The 25,921-nt window shown below is 47.2% G+C and overlaps 1 protein-coding gene across 1 annotated transcript in view; it reads right to left on the bottom strand.

Moving 5' to 3' along the window:
* Positions 1-1,203: 1,203 nt before the first annotated feature.
* atp10a (ATPase phospholipid transporting 10A) overlaps positions 1,204-25,921 on the bottom strand; it is a 25,396-nt gene continuing 678 nt past the window's right edge. The window contains 21 exon segments of the mRNA XM_068725324.1: positions 1,204-4,009; positions 4,342-4,529; positions 5,761-5,865; positions 6,112-6,192; positions 6,312-6,512; positions 6,600-6,761; positions 8,798-8,874; positions 10,421-10,775; positions 11,295-11,479; positions 11,615-11,741; positions 13,046-13,149; positions 14,493-15,027; positions 16,320-16,514; positions 16,597-16,811; positions 16,996-17,248; positions 17,881-18,011; positions 18,089-18,220; positions 19,128-19,234; positions 20,490-20,575; positions 21,114-21,318; positions 25,763-25,921. The exon segment at positions 25,763-25,921 is cut by the window's right edge and continues 678 nt beyond it. Of these exon segments, the coding sequence (XP_068581425.1) occupies positions 3,196-4,009; positions 4,342-4,529; positions 5,761-5,865; positions 6,112-6,192; positions 6,312-6,512; positions 6,600-6,761; positions 8,798-8,874; positions 10,421-10,775; positions 11,295-11,479; positions 11,615-11,741; positions 13,046-13,149; positions 14,493-15,027; positions 16,320-16,514; positions 16,597-16,811; positions 16,996-17,248; positions 17,881-18,011; positions 18,089-18,220; positions 19,128-19,234; positions 20,490-20,575; positions 21,114-21,318; positions 25,763-25,921 (4,417 nt within the window). The 3' untranslated portion in view covers positions 1,204-3,195.

Raw genomic sequence — 25,921 nt, 5'->3', positions numbered from 1 at the left:
GTCGAGGTCAAGGGAAAGTGGTTAGGAAACAACGCTAGGAGGTGAGTGAGTTGCTAGATCTTCCACTTCACTCGCCCCGAGCGGCCCGTCCCGGTGACTCCTGATATGATAACATTATTAATAATTCCTGTCTCGTTCGTCCTTCCTGTTGGACGGATTCATCAGAATAAAGAGGAGCCATGAAGCTGAACATCTGGAGCCTCAGAGAGAACCACAAGTGATCCAGATCCACTGGTTTAAAGGACTCAGCGCTTCCCACAATGCACCTCTCTGACGGCTTCACTGGAGCAGATGAAGGCCACTTTAACGACACGAATAAAATAAAATGCAAATCAAACTCCGTCAGCTTCTGTGGAACTGCTCTAAAAATAAACTAATGAAGAGGAAATGAAGGAGTGAAGCCCGTTCAAGTATTTTATTAATCGTTCCCGTGAATTCTTATAACAATGATGTGCTGACAGCTGATCAGTCCGGCTGGTTTACAGTGATGAAGAGGACTCATCATTATTTGTATAGAAGTCTATACTTCACTGGTTGCAAAAAAACCAAGATGGCGACGGCCGTAATCACAGAATTTGAGGCTTCAAAAACGTCCAGCAACACGACTCGTTTCTCTGCAGCTCTGTGGAAGCTTCAGTCTGTCAGGAGGTTCAAACCTCTCAGCATCATGAACGGTTCAGTTGTAGTAGTAGTAGTAGTAGTAGTAGTAGTCATAGTAGTAGTAGTAGTAGTAGTAGTATCCTGCGGGAATAAAGCAGCCAACACAGAGTTACGGTCAGGACCAGCAGTGACCTGCACTCTTGTCTTTACCTGTTGTTCTGTTGATGAATCATTTTATAATAATTATAAAAGCACAAACCTCCCACGTTTATGTTTCAGTTCAAAGTTCTCTCTCCTCCAGCCTTAAAGTGACAGTACTGAGGTGTAGCGGTGTGTTTCTATGAGGTGAACATAATGTAGCATGTAGCAGCTAATGTGAGACCAAAGACACACGTCTGGAGTCACATTCATAAGATCCACATAAATACTGTTTCATTGGATGTGTAGTAAAGTAACTGTTATTAAAGCTGTAGTGTTGCAGTTAAAGTTATATGTTTCTATCATATAAACATAAAGATCTTGTAACATTTAATTTAAACACAGATAAACACAATAAATATGAGTTTGTTTAAAGACGGTGAACATGAAGTTTGAGGACTGAGACGTTTTATTAAGCAGAGTACATGTTCAGGTAGCAGAGGATGAATACTTTGTTATTTTAGCCTCCATGTGCTCAAAGAGCAGAAGAGAAACTTAAAATGACCAAAATACTGGTGAACAATAACCATCGAATCAGCTCCGATGTGTTCAAGGCCGCGTGGAATTTGTGAATGTTGGAAATTGAGCCGTGAACCGACTGGAGCTTCACATTCCAGCCTGAAGCTATAAAACAAAGAAGAAAGGAATATCTTCTTCTCATCCAGTGTTTGAGGCGCTTACTATTGCTCAGAATAAACAGGAATATAAAAGATCTTTGGTAAATGATACACTTTATAAAAATGTACTGCAAAGAGATACGACAATCAAACGTTAAAGGTGCTGCTGCTTTAAAACATCAAACAAACGGTCAAAACGTTCACGCTGAACAACAACGATCCTCAACGGAAACTCAGAAACTCAGAAACGAGGCTTTCAAAGTGCAAACTTAAATCTCAAAGCGGCGTCTTGAACATTTGGGAAAAGACTTTCTTTCTCCGTTGAGCTTCTTGTTTTTGGTTTTACAGCCGAGCTCCAGAATAAAGAACAGCTGATGAACAGAGCTTCAAGTAAAAAAAATTATGTTTATGAATCGAGATGAAACGCTGTTTAAAGGAACAGTTTGACATTTTGGGAAATATGATTTGGTGTCTTACTGAGAGTTTGATGAGAAGATTTACACTGCAGCCAAGGAGAAGGTTAGCTTAGCTTAGCATAAAGGCAAAAAACAGGAAAACAGGCATAAAACAAAGACATCAAATGTAAGAAGCAGAAGTTCAGTAACACATCTTCTCTGTTTAATCTGTATAAAAACAACACTTTGTGGTTCTACAGGAGTTTCATTTCTTCTAGAATTTTTTTTAAAAGAAGTTTAAAAAGGTTTAGTATAAATTAAAGGAGCAGTGTGTGAGATTTAGTGACCTCTAGTGGTGAAGCTGCAGACTGAACCAACTGAACATCCCAACACGAGAGTCTCTCTCTACAGAGTTTGGTTTGTCTCTTCTGGGCTCCTGTAGAAACATGGCAGACTCCGCCTGCAGCTCCTTAAAGGTAAGACAACAGACGCCACTAAATGCTACAAACTGGACTTTTAAACAAAGAAGACGCGACATTAGTGAGTTTAGACGTCAGGCTAGCTTTAGCCACAGCTAGCTGCTAGCTTTCGTATTAAACTTGTGGCTTCAACAAAGCAGATTAAAGGATTTCCCAAAATGTCAAAACTTTTCTTTTAACGTGAAACTGGCTGTCAGATCTCTCACACACACACACACACACACACACAGACACACACACACACACACACACACACACACACACACACACACACACACACACACACACACACACACACACACACACACACACACACACGTCATGTTTTCATGACTTTTTGGGGACATAAGATTGATTTCCTGGAGACTAACAATAACCGCTACCATCCAAAACCTAACCTTTAACCAAGTCTTCACCATGAGATGTCTTGATTTAGTTTAACCTGACGTACACTTTGTCCACCAAAAACAGTAGAGTCCCCACAATGTGAGTGTGTGATCAGACTGATGTCCCCACACAGCATCATTGCTGGTAGATTGTAGCTCTCATGGTTATTCAGTGGAATGTAGTGAATGATTGATGTCTGACTCGTGTAAAGATCAAACACTGAAACATGTTTCTATAGCAACAGATAAAACAAACAAACTCTGATCTCTAAAATGTGAACAAACAGAAACATAATGAAATGTCTGGAATGTCTTGAAGGAACCTGATGGACTTCTGAGATGCATCTTTGAAACAAAAACATTCCAGTTCTTCAGACTTAGAGCCTCAACAAGCATCCACGATATAAAGTACCTCTTTCAGAATCTGCTGAAAAATACAATAAAATTAGACTTTTTGTTTCTGCTTATATATAAAAACTTTTGTGCAAATTGGAGTTTTTCGTGTCGGACTCCGGAGACGTCACAGGACGACGGCGTGCGGTGCCGGAGGACCCTCGCGGTCAGAAGACGTCCTGCAGTATCTGACGCATGTGGAGTCTTCGTCGGGAGGAAGGCCGAGCTGGACGCTGGCCGTCTGAGGCGTGGAGGTCACCCAGCTCACGTCCAACGTCTCTAACGTCTCGGGGGGACACTCAGAGTCTTTGGGGGGACACTCGGAGTCTTTGGGGGGACGCTCGGAGTCTTTGGGGGGACGCTCGGAATCTTTGGGGGGACACTGGGAGTCTTTGAGGGGACACTCGGAGTCTTTGGGGGGACACTGGGAGTCTTTGGGGGGACACTCGGAGTCTTTGGGGGGACACTGGGAGTCTTTGGGGGGACACTGGGAGTCTTTGAGGGGACACTCGGAGTCTTTGGGGGGACACTGGGAGTCTTTGGGGGGACACTCGGAGTCTTTGGGGGGACACTGGGAGTCTTTGGGGGGACACTGGGAGTCTTTGGGGGGACACTGGGAGTCTTTGGGGGGACACTCGGAGTCTTTGGGGGGACACTGGGAGTCTTTGGGGGGACACTCGGCGGCGTCTTTGGTGTAAGGAAGCGTGTCCTTCTCTGCGGGATCCACCGCGTACGGGTCGTCTCCGTCTCTTCTCCGGCGGTCTCCGGCGGACGGCTTTGCGAGGGACAGGAAGCGTGGCTCGGGGGCCGCCGCCCCCCCTCCCACGACCCCCCCGAGGCTCAGGATGTTCCCGCGGGTCTCAGCCGGGAGTTGATCCAACCGTCTGCCCACCTGGACGGGGTTCGGGAACAACGAGCCCTGACACGCCCGGTAGAAATATCTGGAGAGGAAAACAGAAACAGACGAGGAGAAAAACATCTGGAGCTGATAGAAGCTCAGAGACATTCAAGGACGACTCCACACTGAGAGCTTTAAACAGGAAGTAGATTGGTTAAATATATAACTATATATTATATATGTATATAATAGAAGTACTGTATTTAATGATAAAAGGTTGTGCTTTATACTGATGATCTGCCTCTTTAAAAAACATTAAAAAACCTATTTATATGTAAAACTAAATCACCTGTCTGTCTGTCTGTCTGTCTTTTATGCTTTTGTTCCTTTACAGTTTCTGTGTGAACTTCTCAATAGTTATTCAGCAGGACGTACCTGGGCAGCAGCGCGGCCACAGGTGTGAGCACACACAGCAGGTAGAAGAGCGGGTCCTGCAGCAGCCTCTGCATGCTCCAGTACGGGTTGGAGGGGGAGAAGCAGGCGGGACAGGAAGCGTTGTAACTCAGAGACACCGTGAAGAACAAGAGCATGCTGAAGGAGATGGAGGTCCAGTTCATCCACGTCTACAGAGACAGAGACACACAGAGGACACACAGAGGACACACAGAGGACACAGGTACTCAAGTATCAGTACAATTTAAAATGTTTAAAGTACAACAGACATTAAATGTCATTTAAAGCTGCAGTGACTGTTTGTGGCCACTGAGGGGCAGCAGAGCGAGCTGTAAACATATCATCACTTTATGAAACAGTTCATCTCTGTGGACTATCTTCAGGAACACGGGATTATTTCTGGAGTCAATATCTACTGATTGGTGAACTGTCCCTTTAAGAAGCTCAATAAAACCAATTAATACAGTCACACTCTCACACACACACACACACACACACACACACACACACACACACACACACACACACACACACACACAGCTGCTGTCTTCTCAGATTCCGTTAATTGACTGTCACAGCTGTTTACCCAGCATGCAGCATCACAGATGTGAACGCATCACGTACAGGAAGGTAGATGTTAAAGGAAGTTAAGGGTTAATTTACAGCCTCAGCATTAACAGAGGAGGTTTATGAGATCTATGAGAGGAACCAAGAGGAACCAAGAGACGAGCTGTCAACATGACCAATAAAAAGAGCTTCTCTGATCCAATCTAATCACACAGAGAGCGAGAGAGAGAGAGAGAGAGAGAGAGAGAGAGAGAGAGAGAGAGAGACAGAGAGAGAGACAGAGAGAGAGAGAAAGAGAGACAGGGACAGGAACAGAGAGAGAGAGAGAGAGAGAGAGAGAGAGAGAGAGACAGGGACAGGAACAGAGAGAGAGAGAGAGAGAGAGAGAGAGAGAGAGACAGGGACAGAGAGAGAGAGAGAGACAGGGACAGAGAGAGAGAGAGACACAGAGAGAGAGAGAGAGAGAGAGAGACAGAGAGAGAGAGAGAGAGAGAGAGAGAGAGAGAGAGAGACAGGGACAGAGAGAGAGAGAGAAAGACAGAGAGAGAGAGAGAGAGAGAGAGAGAGAGAGAGACACAGAGAGAGAGAGAGAGAGAGAGAGAGAGAGAGAGAGAGAGAGAGACACAGAGAGAGAGAGAGAGAGAGACACAGAGAGAGAGAGAGAGAGAGAGAGAGAGAGAGAGACACAGAGAGAGAGAGAGAGAGAGAGAGAGAGAGAGAGAGAGAGAGAGAGAGAGACACAGAGAGAGAGAGAGAGAGAGACACAGAGAGAGAGAGAGAGAGAGACACAGAGAGAGAGAGAGAGAGAGAGAGAGAGAGACTTCCGGTTCTTACCCAGGTTTTGGTCTCAATGCCCAGGTGGACCAGGATGGTGAGTAAAGCGAGGGTGGTGATGGGAGTCCCCCATGTAAACAGATCCACATCAGAGTCAGCGTAGGCCTGGGAGGAAGAGGAAGAAAGGAAGAGGGGAGGAGTTAGTAAGATCAGCGAGGAGATAAAGTGAAGAACAACTGATTTATTTATTTATTAATCTAATTATTCATTCATTTAACAGAGCACATTAATACACATTTCACTTTCCACCTCAACATAAATAAAGAGTTCACTAGAGAGCTGAATACTGAGTCTGTAGCTCCTGAGCGCCGGCCCTCAGCATCATGAACCCAACGCTACATGAAAACTCACAAAGTAGGGGATGAAGAAGCAGACCAGACTTTGGTAGAAGGCGTCGATCATGTTCATCCAGAACATGTACGGTTTATATTCCTGCACCGACAAAGAGAGAGTCTCAGTCAGGAAACAAACGGAGGCTCAGCGCTAACGTGAGCTAAATGCTAACAAGCTAACATTCAACGTAAACACGGATCTGTAAACAGGAAGTAAACCTCAGAGTTCTGTCCGTTCACGTAGAGCTGAGGTAGCTGTTGGAGCGTCTCCGCCGACACGTCTTTGTCCAGAGTGCCGGTGACGAGTTGTGGGAAGGCGGAGAACATCAGGTTGAAGAAGATGAGGTACCACTGGTCGATCATGGCAGAACCGGAGAACCCGCAGTAGAACTGGTACCAGAAGATGAGCGCCACGAACATCTGAGGGAACGCGAGGGACCAATTCACACGAGGACACACTGAAGATTGACGCCGTGAGACGAAGACACACTGAAGGTAAAGACTCACTGCGTTCTTGTAGAAGAAGTACAGGATCATGTTGGCCAGTCTGGAGTAGCACCAGTGACCGTGGACCAGCAGGAGCTTCTGGAGGTACCGGAAACGTGGCAGAGCAAAGTCACTGCCATCCCACCGCCTGGAAGACACCAGAGGGGACAGTCAGTCTGCTGCCTCCTCGATTCCTTTCCTCGAGCAGCCACGAGGAAAGAGGAGTCGAGGGAAAAGGTATTTAACAAACGAGACAATTTATATATATTCCCACAATTAATTCAATTTAAATTTGGAGGAGGCGGCGCTGATGGGAGGAGGCAGCGCTTTTAAGAGGAGGCGGCGCTGTTGGGAGGAGGCGGCGCTGTTGGAAGGAGGCGGCGCTTTTGGGAGGAGGAGGCGCTGTTGGGAGGAGGCAGCGCTTTTGGGAGGAGGAGGCACTGTTGGGAGGAGGGCGGCGCTGTTAAGAGGAGGCAGCGCTGTTGGCAGAGGCGGCGCTGTTAAGAGGAGGCGGCGCTGTTGGGAGGAGGCGGCGCTTTTGGGAGGAGGAGGCGCTGTTGGGAGGAGGCGGCGCTGTTAAAAGGAGGCGGCGCTGTTGGGAGGAGGCGGCGCTGTTGGGAGGAGGCGGTGCTGTTGGAAGGAGGAGGCGCTGTTGGGAGGAGGCGGCGCTGTTGGGAGGAGGCGGCGCTGTTGGGAGGAGGAGGTGCTGTTGGGAGGAGGCAGCGCTTTTGGGAGGAGGAGGCACTGTTGGGAGGAGGCGCCGCTGTTAAGAGGAGGCGGCGCTGTTGGGAGGAGGCGGCTCTGTTTGGAGGAGGCGGCGCTGTTGGGAGGAGGAGGTGCTGTTGGAGGAGGCAGCGCTTTTGGGAGGAGGCACTGTTGGGAGGAGGCGGCGCTTTTGGGAGGAGGAGGTGCTGTTGGGAGGAGGCAGCGCTTTTGGGAGGAGGAGGCGCTGTTAAGACGAGACGGCGCTGTTGGAAGGAGGCGGCGCTTTTGGGAGGAGGCGGCGCTTTTGGGAGGAGGAGGGTGCTGTTGGGAGGAGGCAGCGCTTTTGGGAGGAGGAGGCGCTTTTGGGAGGAGGAGGCGCTGTTGGGAGGAGGCGCTGTTGGGAGGAGGCGGCGCTTTTGGGAGGAGGAGGTGCTGTTGGGAGGAGGCGACGCTGTTGGGAGGAGGTGCTGCTGGGAGGAGGTTTGTACAGACCAGTCGTGGTTTGAGATGGTCCAGCTGGGTGTCGCTCCTCTTCTATTTGTTCACATGTGATGAAAACACTTCCTAAAGGAAACACCGGTGCTTCCTCGAAGGAAAGGAGTGAAGGAAAGGAGTGAAGGACACGTCGGGCTCTGTCTAATCAACCCTGAGTGGGAACAATCTTTAAAGGAGTCGTCCTCCTTCAGGGAGACGTCGTTACAGCAGCAGGAAGCTGAGCGTCTCATCCATCAACGTCTCACTCAGAGGTCCAGGAGGCCTCATCACTCACATCCTGAACGGATCCTTTAAGATCAACAGGAGGAACAACAGATCTGTGTTGATGAAGATGAAGATGAAGAGCTCCTGGTAGAGACGGGAGGCCGGATGAGAAACAAGCGTCTCGTTAAGAGCCAACGTGATTAAAGATGATTAATGTGAGGACGGGACACTTTAACAGATGTCTCGGTGTCCTGCAGCACAGCAGAGCCTCCGAAGACTCACCGGATCCTAACCGAGGATCTCGGTGAGCAGGGGGCGGGGCTAAGCTGTGAGCAGGGGGCGGGGCTAAACTATTGTCAGCTGCTGAGGTCATGAACTCAGAGCGGGAGAGAATCTGGTGTAGACGGAGTCATAAAGAGAGGAGGTGACGCCGTTAGAGGAGGAGGTGAGACGCCGTTAGAGGAAGAGGAGGTGAGACGCTGTTAGAGGAGGAGGAGGTGAGACGCCGTTAGAGGAGGAGGAGGTGAGACGCCGTTAGAGGAGGAGGAGGTGAGACGCCGTTAGAGGAGGAGGAGGTGAGACGCCGTTAGAGGAGGAGGAGGTGAGACGCCGTTAGAGGAGGAGGTGAGACGCCGTTAGAGGAGGAGGAGGTGAGACGCCGTTAGAGGAGGAGGAGGTGAGACGCCGCTAGAGGAGGAGGAGGTGACACTGTTAGAGGAGGAGGTGACGCTGGACTCTAAAACTCTAAAATAATCCCTGTCTCCTCATCTCCTCCTCCTCTCCTCTCCTCCTCGTTAGCTCGGGTGTCTCCTTACCTGCATGCCCTCCTGTCCAGAGATGCCGACGCCCACATCTGCTACCTGGATCATGCTGACATCATTGGCCCCATCACCTGAGAGGAGGGAGGGAGGGGGGAGGGAGAGAGATTCATGAGCTGTCTGTTCTTTTTAATGTCCTTCTTTACTACAGGAGGTGAAGAGAGAAACAAAGGAGGTGAGGAGAGAAACAAAGGAGGTGAGGAGAGAAACAATGGAGGTGAGGAGAGAAACATGGAGGTGAGGAGAGAAACGAAGGAGGCGGAGTTCTTGAAGAGATTGAAGACGTGCTCCTCCTCCCTGCAGCATTAGTAACTTCTCTTATTGAACAATAGTTGTAAACAAACTCTTTCTAATTCGCTAACACACACCTTCCCATAAATTCTTCAAAATTAAAGCCCCTGATTCTAAATTCTTTTATTTTGAAGCAGCTGAATCAGGACGTATTCATTCCTGATATTGTTTTCTTCTTCTGTTCCTTTAATTTGCTTCAATAGAAAGACAACAGATACAGTGAAATGTTCTGTGAAGGTTAATATTTACTGACTGCAGGAGGTGGAGAACCCTCCTCCTCCTCCTCCACCTCCACCTCCTCCTCCTCCACCTCCTCCGTCCTCACAGAGATGTGTAATCACAGAGTGTTTACTGCTCTCGTAGCAATGACAGAGAAACGCTCTGCTGGCATAAAGTAGATCCTCCAGAGAGAAGTACGTCACACCGACGTCCTGCAGTCACCTCCATCAGTACAGCTCCATGGAGAGGAAGAGCTTCAGCACTAACGTGACCCAACGGACCTCTGACAGGACGCAGTGAGGAGGAGGAGGAGGAGGAGGAGGAGGAGGAGGAGGGGGTGCACTTTTTAAACAAAGTACACTCATGTTAACACAACGCTGTTAATGCTTCAAACAGTTTGATAGTAAGACAACAAAAAACTGACCAGATCAACACTACAGAAGAAAAAGAAGAAGAAGAAGGAGAAGAAGAAGGTCAAGAAGATGGAGAAGAAGAAGGACAAGAAGAAGGAGAAGGAGAAGAAGAAGAAGAAGAAGAAGGAGAAGGAGAAGAAGAAGAAGAAGAAGAAGGACAAGAAGATGGAGAAGAAGAAGGACAAGAAGAAGGAGAAGGACAAGAAGATGGAGAAGAAGAAGGACAAGAAGAAGATGAAGAAGAAGAACAAGAAGAAGAAGGACAAGAAGAAGGAGAAGAAGGAGAAGGACAACAATTTGGTGAAGAAGAAGGAGAAGGACAAGAAGAAGAAGAAGAAAAATTTGGAGAAGAAGAATGAGACACAGACAACGAAGGCAACATTGACGACGAAGAAGAAGATGAAGACGATGAAGAAGATTATTGAGGGTAAAGATCAAATGGTTTCAGGATGCTTCAGGACTTTGTGTTCGGATAGTAATTGCTGCAGGGTCATCTTACAGTGATGCATTGTGGGAGCTCATTGAAATATGAATATTTAGTTTTTTTAGCTTCTGATGCTAAAAATCACGTGTGACACCAACAACACGTCAGGTGTTCACTGTGGACGTGGTGCAGGTCTACCGGTGACCTTGAGGTGTTGGTGCGGGTCTACCGGTGACCTCGAGGTGTTTCTATCTGAACGTGCGTCTCACTCACCGATGGCGAGGGTCATCACCTTCAGCTTGGTCCTCACCAGCTGGACCACGGTGCTCTTCTGGAGCGGCGTGGAGCGGCAGCACAGCACCGAGCGGCAGCTCCGCGCCACCGCCAGGAACTGATCCTCCAGACTCCGGTCCAGGGCGTAGGCCAGGGTCCGGCCGTCGATCACCAGGCCCAGCCGGTGCACCGCAAAGGGAGCGTCGTGGGGGGAGGAGGAGGAGAAGGAGGAAGGGTAGATCTCAAAGGGGGAGAAGCTAGTGTGGAAGGACTTGGCGGCTTGGTCCGAGGAGCTGCAGAGGAATTTGGCCTGAATGTAGTGTAGACTCTCCTCCAGCAGCAACGCACACGCCTCCTGGTTCAGAGACACAGAGGGTTCAGGATCACAGTCAGCAGACATCAGACCTGCTGCACATCTGGACAACAGATGTGCAGCAGGTCTGAAGTACGTTGCAACGTCGGTGTTTTATATTCTCTCGGTGAGAGTTTGATAATATCTCATGTCTGTGGAGTAAAGTGAAGTGACCATATCTGGACTGAGGAGGAGTGACGTAGAGACCTGTCAATCACTGTGTAGCCCCGCCCCTAAATCATCTCCTGCTTTCTGGTCTGTTTGACTCTAAATGGAGCATAATGTACTAAATGAACATCATGCTGTATTGAAGAAGACTGTAAACTAGAGATTGAGACCATAAACTCATGTTTACAATGTTTACTGAGGAAATAAATCAAGAGAGAAGTAGAGTCATTTTAGACTAGACTTCTATACAACCAGAGGAGTCGCCCCCTGGTGGACACTAGAGAGAATGCAGCTTTAACTCATGAAGAACAGGAGAACTTTAAAGAACCGGAGGTTGTCTCCTGGTGAACTCACATGAGAATCAGCGTTCAGAGTGAGGATCTCCTCCTCCGGGTCCAGCAGCTTACAGGCGTACGCGATGTTGACGGCCGTCTCCTGTTTGTCTCCCGTCAGAACCCAAATCTGCAGGCCGGCTCTCCGCAGAGACGCTATGGTTTCAGGAACGCCGTCCTGCAGCCGGTCCTCAATGCCCGTCGCTCCTGTGGGGGAGGGGGGGGGAGGGTTAGTAGATGTAGAGATCAGAAGGGTCTGCATTGCTCCCATGCTGGTCCTCCTGTCTGTTTAACATACCGACTATGGACCACACTGTCCCTTTAAATAAATCAAACATCTACCCAGGAGCTGGAGGTTCGTCTCCAGTCTCAGCGCCGAGTCAAACAGCAGCTCCTCTCGTCCCTGGATGGCCGTCTCAGCCTCCAGGTGGCGCTGCAGCCAGCAGGCATACTGCTCTTTACTCAGGACCTGTGTGATGGACACAAGAAGACATGGGGACATGAAGACATGGACACATGAAGACATGGACACAAGAAGACATGAAGACATGGACACAAGAAGACATGGACACATGAAGACATGGACACAAGAAGACATAGACACATGAAGACATGGACAGAAGAAAACATGAAGACATGGACACAAGAAGACATGGACACATGAAGACATGGACACAAGAAGACATGGACACAAGAAGACATGGACACATGAAGACATGGACACAAGAAAACATGAAGACATGGACACAAGAAGACATGGACACATGAAGACATGGACACAAGAAGACATGGACACATGGACACATGAAGACATGGGGACATGAAGACATGGACACAAGAAGACATGAAGACATGGACACAAGAAGACATGGACACATGAAGACATGGACACAAGAAGACATGAAGACATGGACACATGAAGACATGGGGACATGAAGACATGGACACATGAAGACATGGGGACATGAAGACATGGACACAAGAAGACATGAAGACATGGACACATGAAGACATGGACACAAGAAGACATGGACACATGAAGACATGGACACAAGAAGACATGAAGACATGGACACATGAAGACATGGACACAAGAAGACATGGACACATGAAGACATGGACAGAAGAAAACATGAAGACATGGACACAAGAAGACATGGACACATGAAGACATGGACACATGAAGCCATGGACACAAGAAGACATCGACACATGGACACATGAAGACATGGGGACATGAAGACATGGACACAAGAAGACATGGACACATGAAGACATGGACACAAGAAGACATGAAGACATGGACACAAGAAGACATGGACACATGAAGACATGGACACAAGAAGACATGAAGACATGGACACATGAAGACATGGGGACATGAAGACATGGACACATGAAGACATGGACACAAGAAGACATGAAGACATGGACACAAGAAGACATGGACACATGAAGACATGGACACAAGAAGACATGAAGACATGGACACATGAAGACATGGACACAAGAAGACATGGACACATGAAGACATGGACAGAAGAAAACATGAAGACATGGACACAAGAAGACATGGACACATGAAGCCATGGACACATGAAGACATGGACACAAGAAGACATTGACACACCAGCGTCTGTTAAACAGCCCTCATGGAGGAGGAGGAGGTGTGTATTAACGGGTCAAACATGGAGCTTGTGAGGACAGTAGATGAACAGCTTGGGACACATGGTCAGAAGGTTTCTGGTGGTCTCAGAGTCTCGTCCTCGTTACCTTCTTAGCGATGCACAGAGTGCGGAGTCCGTCTGCAGCGTACAGGTTCAGGTAGTTCTGGGTCCGGCTGACGATCTTTTTCTGGCGTCTCCCTTTAGAGCTTCCTTTAAAGAAGAAGAAGAAGAAGAAGAAGAAGAAGAAGAAGAAGAAGAAGATTTGTTAAGAGATTCCAGACGGCCAACGAGCTCCTCAAGAAACACATGGCAGCCATCTGTCTTCAGACACTAGTATCTGCTGAGCCTCCATAGCAATAAATAAATACAAATAAATATATATATATATATATATATATATATATATATATATATATATATATATATACACATAAATATATATATGTATAAATAAATATATATATATTAAAATATATATATATATATATATATATGTATAAATCAATATGTATAAATAAATTAAATATATATTATATGTATATATGTATTTATTTATATAAATACAAATTTTAAAATAAAAAAATATATAAATGAATATATAAATAAATAAATATATATATAGATATATGTATAAATAAATATATGTAAAGAAATGTATATATAAATATATATTTATATATATATATTTATTTATACATATATAGGAGAGAAGAATAGAGTTGTGTTTCTTCTTCTTAATGAGTGATGTCATCATGACTGTTCTGCTCTAAAGATGTTCTAGTTCTACCGCTAGTCATCATGGTTCTGGTTCTAGTCATCATGGTTCTGTTCTAGAGAGACTTTATGTTACAGAGACCAGAGAGGAAGGAGTTAAAGTACATTAATAACTGTATACTTGTGTTAAATAATGAATCAATAATAATAAAACACTTCAGACGTGAAGGTTTGAATAATGAAAACAAAGGTGTGGAGCTGTGGACAGACGGGCGTCTGGTGACTGTGTCCACAGCGCCAGTGAGGGGAACAAAGTGCTGTGTGTCTCTTTGTGTGCCTGGAACACTAAGAACCTGGTCTCCTCCTCCATTAGGACGCTGCAGACCTGGAGCAGCGTGGAACCAGGTTTTAGGACCACAGAGGAAACACAGGAAGTGTTTTAATAACGATCACAGTGCTGCAGCGTCTAAAAATACTTCTGACATAACATGTGACCTACAAGTTTACACCAGAGAGCATGAAGGAAGCTGCATTCTCTCTAGTGACCACCAGGGGGCGACTCCTCTGGTTGTATAGAAGTCTAGTCTAAAATGACTCTACTTCTCTCTTGATTTATTCCCTCAGTAAACATTGTAAACATGAGTTTATGGTCTCAGTCTCTAGTTTACAGTCTTCTTCAATACAGCATGATGTTCATTTAGTACATTATGCTCCATTTAGAGTCAAACACACCATAAAGAGGGGACGCTTTAGGGGCGGGGCTACACGCTGATTGACAGGTCTCTACCAGAGACTGGGATCAATGCTCTACAGCCACCGTGTGAACGGGAGCTTCCTACCTGCGTCGGGGGGTTTGATGAGGTCCATGATGACGGAGTCCGCTCCTTTAGTGTAGACCGTGATCTGGTCCGTCAGAGGGTGCCGCACCACCACCGACATGCGCTTCCTGGTGGAGTCGAAGCCCAGCGTGTGCAGCAGCTCGAAGTTCAACTCGCCCAGGTGCGGCAGCTCCACGGTCACCTGGTCCGGCAGGCGTCCCACGAGCGAGCACTTGTAGGCCCGGGCGGCGTAGACCAGCGCCGCCTCGTCGGGCGACTCGGCCTCGTAGCGCAGCTCGCCGTCCTCCGGGCCGCGCGGCTTCCCGTCGTAGCGGGGCGGGGGGGTCTGCCGCTCCTCCTGCAGCTTGGTCAGCGTGCTCTCGGCGGAGGGCGACGACAGCAGGCTGGAGCCGCCCCTGTTGGAGGACGAGCGGTTGGTGGCGAGGCTGGAGGAGCTGCTGCTGTTGGAGCCCGAGGTCAGCCGGCTCGGGGTGAAGCGCTTGATGAAGTCCTCGATGGTCTTCACCGGAGACTTCAGCTCAAACCTCATCCGGACCTGGAGGGAGGAGCGGACGTCGTGAGACCTCATGTTCATGTCTCGTTTTGTCAGTTTACCGTTTCACAGACGAGTACAGAGTCACGTTTCAGAAGCTGGAATCAGAGAACTCTCAAACCCATTCATTGATTGTCAAACTGTAATAGTTGACAACCAGTCGATGGATGTTCACAGCTCTGATCAGCGTTAGTGTTCAGCTGCTTCTGGGAAACACTTTAAACCAGAACCAGCTGCTTTAAAGACCCGAGTCCTGATGAAAAGGCTCCGTGAGGCAGTGACACACACACACGCTCACACACACACACACACACACACACACACACACACACAAATCACTCAGGTTCCCGGTGAAGCCACAAGGGCAACATCATAAAAACGTGAACAATTACAACAGAGCAGAAACAGAGAGGCCGGAGCTTCTGTAGATTTACATTTCCTCCCATCTTATCAGATAACCTCCAAACACGACCAGCGCTCCATAAATAATGTGTCACAGTTTAATCTGAGGCGCCCACAGGAGAGGATACATCACCTCTGAGCAGGACGACCACACCCGGTCCACTAACTGAGACCAGGGAGAACAATGAAACCTTCAGGGTCCGTTTTATGGGAAACAAATCACGTCAAACAAAATGAAGTCTTTGTATCAGAAGATGGAAAAGATACTCCCATGTTTCAAAAGAGAGAAACAGGAAGAGGGTGGGACTTCAGCAGAATGACTTCCTATTGGTTCTTTAAAGTTCTTCAGTTCTTCATGTGTTAAAGCTGCATGGACACGTTGACCATCAACATCTCACTGCAACGATACGAACGCACAAAAGAACTCTACATGACACACCTGAAACCACCAACGTCCTGTTTCCTTCACCAGGAGACAACCTCCGGTTCTTTAAAGTTCTTCAGTTCTTCACCTGTTAAAGCTGCGTTCTCTCTAGTGTCCACCAGGAGGCGACTCCTCTGGTTGTATAGAAGTCTAGTCTAAAATGACTCTACTTCTCTCTTGATTTATTAATTAATGTTAAACTTTATTTACACTGTGATGTTAACGTTAAACTTTATTTACACTGTGATGTTAACGTTAAACTTTATTTACACTGTGATGTTAACGTTAAACTTTATTTACACTGTGATGGTTAATGTTAAACTTTACTTACACTCTGTTGGTTAACTTTAAACTTTATTTACACTCTGACGGTTAACGGTGAACTTTATTTACACTCTGACGGTTAACGGGGAACTTTATTTACACTCTGACGGTTAACGGTGAACTGTTAACTATAGATGAGGAGTACCTTGTGCCGCGGCTGGTTGGGGGAGGACACCACCACCGTGTTGCAGACGGTGAGAGCGATGAAGAAGTCCATGACGTCGGCGAGGTCCGAGGGCAGCTGGGAGACGGGCTGGCTGTGGAACCGCATGAAGTCCATCTGACTGCTGCACTCGTTGACTTTGTCCAGCAGCTGAGGGTCGGGGGTGACGTCTTTCTCCTGCGGGACAGACAAGAGGACGGATAATCAGAGGACGGCTCACGGGACGAGGACGGCGGCGGGTGTCGGCGGCGGCGCTGACCATCGGGCTGCTGAAGGCCGTGTGCTTGGACAGGATGCTGGCCCGCTTGGCCTCGGCCCGGCTGCCCGTCCTGCGGTGGGACTTGGTGCTGTGGGAGCGCAGCACCACGCGGCTCTGGTGGCTGCTCACGCTGTCCCGTCTGGGCAGGGTGCCGCCGTGAGACGGGCACTCCTCCTCCTCCGAGTCCATCTCCTGGTACATCGCAAGTCTTCTGGCTGGAAGACGCACAAAGCACGTTCTTTAATACCTTGATGCAACACATCTTTACAGGCTGGCTTGTATGTGATGTCGTCACTTTTCTGTTTTATTTTTATTTGTTGAATTAACTTAAGTTTATTTATTTATTTATTTTTTTACGAGTGTGTGTGTGTGTGTGTGCGCGCTCTCTCTCTCTCACACCATTTGCATCATGGGAGTACTCCACCCCCGCCACGGTGCAGCGGCGGAACACCATCTTGTTCTCGGTCAGCGTGCCGGTCTTGTCGGAGAAGATGTACTGCATCTGACCCAGGTCCTCGGTGATGTTCAGAGCTCGGCACTGCAGCCGAGAGTCCGTCTCCTCGTCGTACAGCTCAGAGTCCTGGTGGATGAAGAACACCTGGCACACCTTCACGATCTCAATGGACACGAAGAGGGAGATGGGAATCAGCACCTGGGGGAGGAAGAGCTCATCAGTTCTTCATCACATCTACAGGATTATTATATATATATATATATATATATATATAAAATAATGTAATGTAATGTAATATATATAAATATACAGTCAGTTATATTTCTTCACTATCTGTGCTCAGTGTGTGACTTTATTTAAACGTTCCACTGCTGTGCAACATGAATACAATGTTCCACATCAAAACGTTTCATCAGAATGTGTGTCTTCTGTCTGCATGTGAACGCAGCTCCCACTGTTCATCAACATAATGCACCGTAACTCAGAGGTGACGACGGTTACCCGGCGATGTCCGGTAGTCTCCGGTGTAAAATCCCCAGTGACACATTTCCAGGCAACGCTTCAGGAAAGTAGTTCCGGAGAAATGAGTCAGAGCTGTTTGAGGGCAGCTCGGCCTGAACTCTGTTTATCTATCAGACCAACGTCTGGTTAGTGTTTGTTCAGAGGAACCTCAGCTGTCTGTCTGTCTGTCTGTCTGTCTGTCTGTCTGTCTGTCTGGTGTTAGAGAGACTGTTCTGGGTGAAGAGGACTTCCTCTCTGCTCTTCCAGATTGAGGACAAAGACGTGAAATAAACACAGCTGTGATTTGCTGCTTCTCTCCGGCTCCTCACCTGAAAGACGATGATCATGGTGAGGAAGAGATAAACGGCCGACATGACGGGAGACAAGTCCGTCCCCTCCGGACCGAGGACATCAAACACGGGCCTCTTCTCTCCGTACTGAAACATCCACAACCCGTGACCTGGAACACCGACAACAAGGTCTAACACAGCTCAGAGGAGGAGACGTTTGAAAGACTGTCACGAAGCGTGAACTCACCGACGGCAGTGAACAGACACATGACCAGCAGGATGATGACGCACCAGAACACGTCCACGTTCATCTGACGCTCCAGCTTGCTGCGCTTGTAGCGCGGCCCGTTGTTGTTCAGCATGGCTTTGGTCTCGTGACCTGAGAGACACGTTGTGTAACGGGGGGGTTATTCTGGCTCACATGTTATTCTGGCTCACCTGTTATTCTGGCTCACATGTTATTCTGGCTCACATGTTATTCTGGCTCACCTGTTATTCTGGCTCACATGTTATTCTGGCTCACCTTTTATTCTGGCTCACCTGTTATTCTGGCTCACCTTCTATTCTGGCTCACCTGTTATTCTGGCTCACCTGTTATTCTGGCTCACCTTTTATTCTGGCTCACCTGTTATTCTGGCTCACCTGTTATTCTGGCTCACATGTTATTGTGGCTCACCTGCTATTCTGGCTCACATGATATTCTGGCTCACGTTATTCTGGCTCACATGTTATTCTGGCTCACATGTTATTCTGGCTCACATGTTATTGTGGCTCACATGTTATTCTGGCTCAGATGTTATTCTGGCTCAGATGTTATTCTGGCTCAGATGTTATTCTGGCTCACCTGTTATTCTGGCTCACATGTTATTCTGGCTCACATGTTATTCTGGCTCACCTGTTATTCTGGCTCACCTGTTATTCTGGCTCAGATGTTATTCTGGCTCACCTGTTATTCTGGCTCACCTGTTATTCTGGCTCACATGTTATTGTGGCTCAGATGTTATTCTGGCTCACCTGCTATTCTGGCTCACCTGTTATTCTGGCTCACATGTTATTCTGGCTCACCTGTTATTCTGGCTCACCTGTTATTCTGGCTCACCTGTTATTCTGGCTCACCTGTTATTCTGGCTCAGATGTTATTCTGGCTCAGATGTTATTCTGGCTCACCTGTTATTCTGGCTCACCTGTTATTCTGGCTCAGATGTTATTCTGGCTCACCTGTTATTCTGGCTCACATGTTATTCTGGCTCACCTGTTATTCTGGCTCACATGTTATTCTGGCTCACCTGCGTAAATGACGATCCCCACGGCCTCCTCCGTGTTGCGGACGGTACAGCCTCTCAGCAGCAGGTTGTCTTTGTAAAGAGCGTCTCTGCTGCCGCTACGATGGAGTCTGAGGAGAGGAGAGGAGAGGAGAGGAGGGGAGAGAGAAGAGGAGAGGAGGAAAGGAGGTCTTTTTACTGCTTTCATTTCATCATTGTTATAATTATTTCTTTATTATGTCTTTATTTTTGTCGTACTGTTTTTGAATTTGTCTGGCTTTTGTTGGACATCACTGTTGTTTTGCCTTGTTGTAGCTGTCTTTAAAGGTTACATATATAAAAGTTAATATTATTATTATTAATTAATTAGTTTGAGTCAAAATCCTCTGATTTCTGCTTCTTAAAAACGAGTATTTCCTGGTTTCTGTCCTCCTGTGTGACGGTGAACAGGTGTGTGAGTTGATGTCGTCGTCTTGTGAAACATTGAATGGATCAGTAGATAACCCCCCCCCCCCCCCCCCCCAGAGTCAATCATTCACCTCCTCCTCGCTGACCCTCACATCTCACTCCACACTCTCACTTTTAACCCGTTCACGACCAAAACCCGACTCAAGATCTGAGCACAAAAACACTTTCCTGAACTGGTTCTTGTCATATTTTAGGAATAAACTTGACTGTGTCCCAGAGCTGCCAGTTCACAGAGGGACTACTTTCTCTGCTAGAGAGGTCGTGACATCACACCTCGTGCCAATGGACATAATGTAAGAACCCCCCCCCCCCCCAGATACCTGCAGCATCTGGTCTGCTTCTGAGCAAAGACTAGACGTCGTGACCATGTGAGGGCGGGTCAGAGGTGAGGAGACACACCTGACAGGTGTACAGGTGTGTGAGGGGGCGGAGCAAACGCTGACGATCGTGACCCTGAATAGTTCAACGTGTTGGGAAACGCTCCCATCGCTTCTCTTTGACGAGGAGATCGTCGACTCTCTGGTGAAATACGCAGCTAGAGACGGAAGCTGTTAGCTTAGCTTAGCATAGAGACTGCAAACGGGGGGAGACAGCTAGCCGTGGCTCTACAAGGATCGCCACCACTTCCTTAGCTCCACCTAGCATAGCGAAGGCTAGCTGGCTATCTGTCAGAGAGCTCTGGGAACTACAGCTGTAGTTCATTCTGCTCACGAGGAAACATCTTTAAAATGTGCTCCGTCAAACGGGACCAAACCCCGAGACCAGGTCCACAAGGAGACCAGGTCCACAAGGAGACCAGGTCCACAAGGAGACCAGGTCCACAAGGAGGCGGCTCAGACTCTGTTTGAGTTGGAGACAGTTTCACACTGAGTGACAGCTGTGATGAGAGGACGGATGATTTAAAGAGACAATACTCACATGTAGCCTCGGAACCTGTTCAGGTCGTTGTTGGGCTTCTCACACTCGATGACGCCGTTGTACTTTAACGGGTCGAAATCACAATCCTACACACACACACACACACACACACACACACACACACACACACACACACACACACACACACACACACACACACACACACACACACACACACACTGTTGTCATTGAAGCATTGGTTATCCACATTAACCTTCTACTTGTTATAACGAGTCATTGAAACATTTAGTATCAGTAACAAGGTCACTCTGCTACAGGAACGACACGTTCAGAGTACTGAGTCCTGAAACTGAAACTATGATTTAAAGGCTCCAGACCCCCTTTAGAAAACCTCTCATTCTGCTGCAGCAGGGTCTGACAGTCTGCAGGACTACACTGAGACTGGTTCATAGAGGATCAGGACTACACTGAGACTGGTTCATAGAGGATCAGGACTACACTGAGACTGGTTCATAGAGGATCAGGACTACACTGAGTCTGGTTCATAGAGAATCAGGACTACACTGAGTCTGGTTCATAGAGGATCAGGACTACACTGAGACTGGTTCATAGAGGATCAGGACTACACTGAGACTGGTTCATAGAGTACCCGTTGAGCCTCACCAGGTCGGAGAAGCTGCGGACCACCTGCCTCTGCTTCAGGTTGGTCTCTCCGTCCAGCGTGGCGGTCTCGATGTGGCACAGACGGTCCGGGTCACTGGAGCTCAGCAGCAGGACGTCGGCGGGGAGGATCTCGTTACACCGGAGCCGGATGAAGTCTCCCACCGTCACCTCCTTCCAGAACTTCTCCACGTAGCGTCGCTCCGCTCTGCCGGAACAACAAGAGGAAGCTTCAACCATCTGAACCCAGAACAACCCGCATCAGTCCACATCGTTCACCCTCTATCTGAACCCAGAACAACCCGCATCAGTCCACATCGTTCACCCTCTATCTGAACCCAGAACAACCCGCATCAGTCCACATCGTTCACCCTCTATCTGAACCCAGAACAACCCGCATCAGTCCACATCGTTCACCCTCTAGAAGATGTGAAGAGATTCTCATCTCATCAGAGAAACTTTGACTGAACTTCAGGAAGTGAACTCAGAATAGGAGAGAAGAGGAGAGAAGAGGAGAGGAGAGAGGAGGAGAGAAGAGGAGAGGAGAGAGGAGGAGAGAAGAGGAGAGGAGAGAAGAGGAGAGAGGAGGAGAGAAGAGGAGAGGAGAGAAGAGGAGAGAGGAGAGAAGAGGAGAGGAGAGAAGAGGAGAGATGTGAATAGATTAATATTCATAACATGTAGAGACTCTATTATTTTATTTATTTATTGTAACATTAGTAACTTGTTATATTTATAGATTTCAATGTTTGTAAATTAAATGATCACAGAAATGTAACTGTGTTTGTTTCTTCTTCTTAATGAGTGATGTCATCATGACTGTTCTGCTCTAAAGATGTTCTAGTTCTACTTCTAGTCATGATGGTTCTGTTCTAGAGATGAAGGACTTGATGTTTTCAGAGAAGAACCAGAACACAGAGAGGAAGACTCCCTAAAGCCTGCTTCATGTTCAGAGGGTGGAGTTCTTCTTCTTCTTCTTATTATTATTAATATTAATATTAATAACTGGTGCTTCTATGGACAGAAATGTCAGCTCGACCTCCATGAATCTGTACAGGAAAGAAAACATATTTGATGCCACAAACTCATTAAATCCTCCAACTGTACAAAACATCAAAAGTTTATCAGGAACACAACGCTTCACCTTCACCGACGATTAAGTAAATCTCTTCATCCACTCTCTGTCCAGTCGACACAGTCAGTGTGTGTGTGTGAGTGTGTGTGTGAGTGTGTGAGTGTGAGTGTGTGAGCGAGTGTGTGTGTGCGTGTGTGTGAGCGTGTGTGTGAGTGTGTGTGAGCGTGTGTGTGTGTGTGTGTGAGCGTGTGTGTGTGTGTGTGTGAGCGTGTGTGTGAGCGTGTGTGTGTGTGTGTGAGTGTGTGTGAGCGTGTGTGTGTGTGTGTTTGTGTGTGTGAGTGTGTGAGCGAGTGTGTGTGTGTGTGTGTGTGAGCGTGTGTGAGTGTGTGTGAGCGTGTGTGTGTGTGAGTGTGAGTGTGTGAGCGAGTGTGTGTGTGTGTGTGTGTGAGCGTGTGTGTGAGTGTGTGAGCGAGTGTGTGTGTGCGTGTGTGTGTGTGTGAGTGTGAGTGAGTGTGTGTGTGCGTGTGTGTGTGTGTGAGCGTGTGTGTGTGTGTGTGTGTGTGAGCGTGTGTGTGTGTGTGTGTGTGTGTGTGTGTGTGAGAGAGTGTAGTCTTCCTGTAAACTGAGTGTAACTCTGGTGAGCGGATCAGACTTCATATTTCTGAACAATGTTACATTCCTGATGAATAAAACATCAGCTGGAGCTCCAACAGGAAGTGAGAGGAAACACTCCTAATGTTATTTATTCATCACACACACACACACACACACACACACACACACACACACACACACACACACACACACACACACACACACACACACACACACACCTTTAACGTTGTCTCTGATGTGTGAGGTGTTGTTAGAATTTAAAAACCTGAAGTTGTTGATATTTATATCTGGAGGACAAAGAGCTGCTGAATCTCTTTATGTTTTCATCTGTTGGTCACATAAATCTACGTTTTCCGATGTTTAATGATGAATAATAATAATAATACTAATAATAATCATCAAACAGATTAAAGGATGAATGTGAGTATCTTCTTCTATGTGACAGAGATTGTGTAGATCAAACACTGAGCACACATGTAGACTCTGTTATCTCTGACTTCACTCATCATTAAAGCACAAGTTACACCGTCAGCAGAACAAGACGTCACAGTGAACACCTCAGGCCTCTTCTTCTCACCGGGGACCATCTCACAACACGTCCTGAAGAAGAGGAGCGGCTCTCCTGAAGAAGAGGAGTGGTTCTCCTGAAGAAGAGGAGCGGCTCTCCAGAAGAAGAGGAGCGGTCCTCCTGAAGAAGAGGAGCGGTCCTCCTGAAGAAGAGGAGCGGTTCTCCTGAAGAAGAGGAGCGGCTCTCCTGAAGAAGAGGAGCGGCTCTCCTGAAGAGGAGGAGCGGCTTTACTGAAGAAGAGGAGCGGTTCTCCTGAAGAAGAGGAGCGGCTCTACTGAAGAAGAGGAGCGGTTCTCCTGAAGAAGAGGAGCGGCTCTCCTGAAGAAGAGGAGCGGCTCTCCTGAAGAAGAGGAGCGGTTCTCCTGAAGAAGAGGAGCGGCTCTACTGAAGAAGAGGAGCAATTCTCCTGAAGAAGAGGAGCGGTTCTCCTGAAGAAGAGGAGCGGTTCTTCTGAAGAAGAGGAGCGGTTCTCCTGAAGAAGAGGAGCGGCTCTCCTGAAGAAGAGGAGCGGTTCTCCTGAAGAAGAGGAGCGGTTCTCCTGAAGAAGAGGAGCGGTTCTTCTGAAGAAGAGGAGCGGTTCTCCTGAAGAAGAGGAGCGGTTCTCCTGAAGAAGAGGAGCGGTTCTCCTGAAGAAGAGGAGCGGTTCTCCTGAAGAAGAGAAGCGGTTCTCTAAACACATCATCCTGAAGCTCCAGTGTGAACGTTCATCTTCAGGTCTACAGTCAACAGAGAGTCACTAATCAATGATCCACTTATGAAGAACAAGTCAGCTCAGAGAGATCTTAAAGAGACAGTAGACATGTCACTGTTCTACTGCAGTACATGAGTAGAACACTGTGGAGGAGAACCTCACACAGAACATCTCTAATGTCTCTTTAAGATCAGTGAGACCAGCTTGATAGTGGACGTTGTAAACAGTCTGAACAGCTGATTAAGAGCAAACTGTTCACATTCATCTGAATCTTTGAGAACCACATTGAGGAGAACCTGGGAGCTACATCAGTCCTGATACCAGAGGAGGACACATCCGCCAGCATCACTCACACTCTGTAAATATTAGCATTCTTTGATAAAGAAGGAATACTCATGATCATAAATACAGCCTCCTCTTCCTGCTGCTCTGCCACGTGTGGAGATGAGATGCGAGTTCACCTGAAGTTCTCCAGAGACGTTTAATCTACCGTGAGGAGGACGAAGACACGAGTCCACTCAGCTGGTGTCAGGTAGAGACAGGAGGATGAGGTGAAGTGTAATAATGTCCAAACCTCAACAGAACAACTGGAGTCAGGACTCAGTCTACGAGTGAGGAGCCTCCAAACACTGAGCCTTTTGACTGCCATGAAGTCAGCTCTGTACCAGGACCACAGTGCTGCTTTTCATTAGACACACACACACACACACACACACACACACACACACACACAGTCAGTAGAGAAACAGGTTGTCTAACCTAAGACCAGGCGGCAACCTCCAGGTCTGTAAAGAGAAGTCAGTTCTTCACGTGTTAAAGCTGCATTCTCTCTAGTGTCCACCAGGGGGCGACTCCTCTGGTTGTATAGAAGTCTAGTCTAAAATGACTCTACTTCTCTCTTGATTTATTCCCTCAGTAAACATTGTAAACATGAGTTTATGGTCTCAATCTCTAGTTTACAGTCTTCTTCAATACAGCATGATGTTCATTTAGTACATTATGCTCCATTTAGAGTCAAACACACCATAAAGAGGGGATGCTTTAGGGGCGGGGCTACACGCTGATTGACAGGTCTCTACCAGAGACGTATACGGCGTCTCTACGTCACTCCTCCTCAGTCCAGATATGGTCACTTCCTGTTCACTGGTTGCAAAAAAGCCAAGATGGCGACGACCAAAACGCCAAACTCAAGACTTCAAAACATCACAAACCAACGATGACGACGTCCACTTCTGATACAACTCAACTGTTACTTCTCTTAACTAACTTAACTTATCTTACCCTTCTTATCTAATGTTACTTATCTTAACTTATTTCTCTTAACTACCTTATCTTAACTTATCTAACTTGACTTAACTAATTTATCTTAACTTATCTTAACTACCTTAACTTATCTAATCTTCAGAACAGTTTCAGACTATTTAAGGATGTAAACAGTTTGGAAACTACCAAAATAAAACTTTCTTCCACCCTATTATTTCTGTTAGAGCTAATACAAGTTATTCTATTGTTTTTCTATTGTTTTTCTATTGTTGATATTGTTATTCTATTGTTGATATTGTTATTCTATTGTTTTTCTATTGTTGATATTGTTATTCTATTGTTGATATTGTTATTCTATTGTTGATATTGTTATTCTATCGCTTTCTGTTCTTCTACTTCTTTAATATCTAATGAGACTCTGGACCACAACAGAACCAGCCTACCTGCTGTAGACCAGACAGTCCATGTGGTTGATCTCGGTGTCGGACCGGTGTCTCCGGTAGTCCTCCCACAGGTCCTTGATGGCGGTGACGGACAGGATGAAGACCACCGGAGCCAGCGCGAGCTCGGGCTGAAACGCGTTGACCACCGGGACGAAGTTG

The sequence above is a fragment of the Cebidichthys violaceus genome, unplaced genomic scaffold (genome assembly GCF_023349555.1).
Source record: "Cebidichthys violaceus isolate CVI_PGR_0920_01 unplaced genomic scaffold, fCebVio1.0.p SCAF_35, whole genome shotgun sequence".
Classification (NCBI taxonomy): domain Eukaryota; kingdom Metazoa; phylum Chordata; class Actinopteri; order Perciformes; family Stichaeidae; genus Cebidichthys; species Cebidichthys violaceus.
Note: the sequence above shows the minus strand (reverse complement) of the source record. Positions and strands in the feature narration are given on the sequence as shown.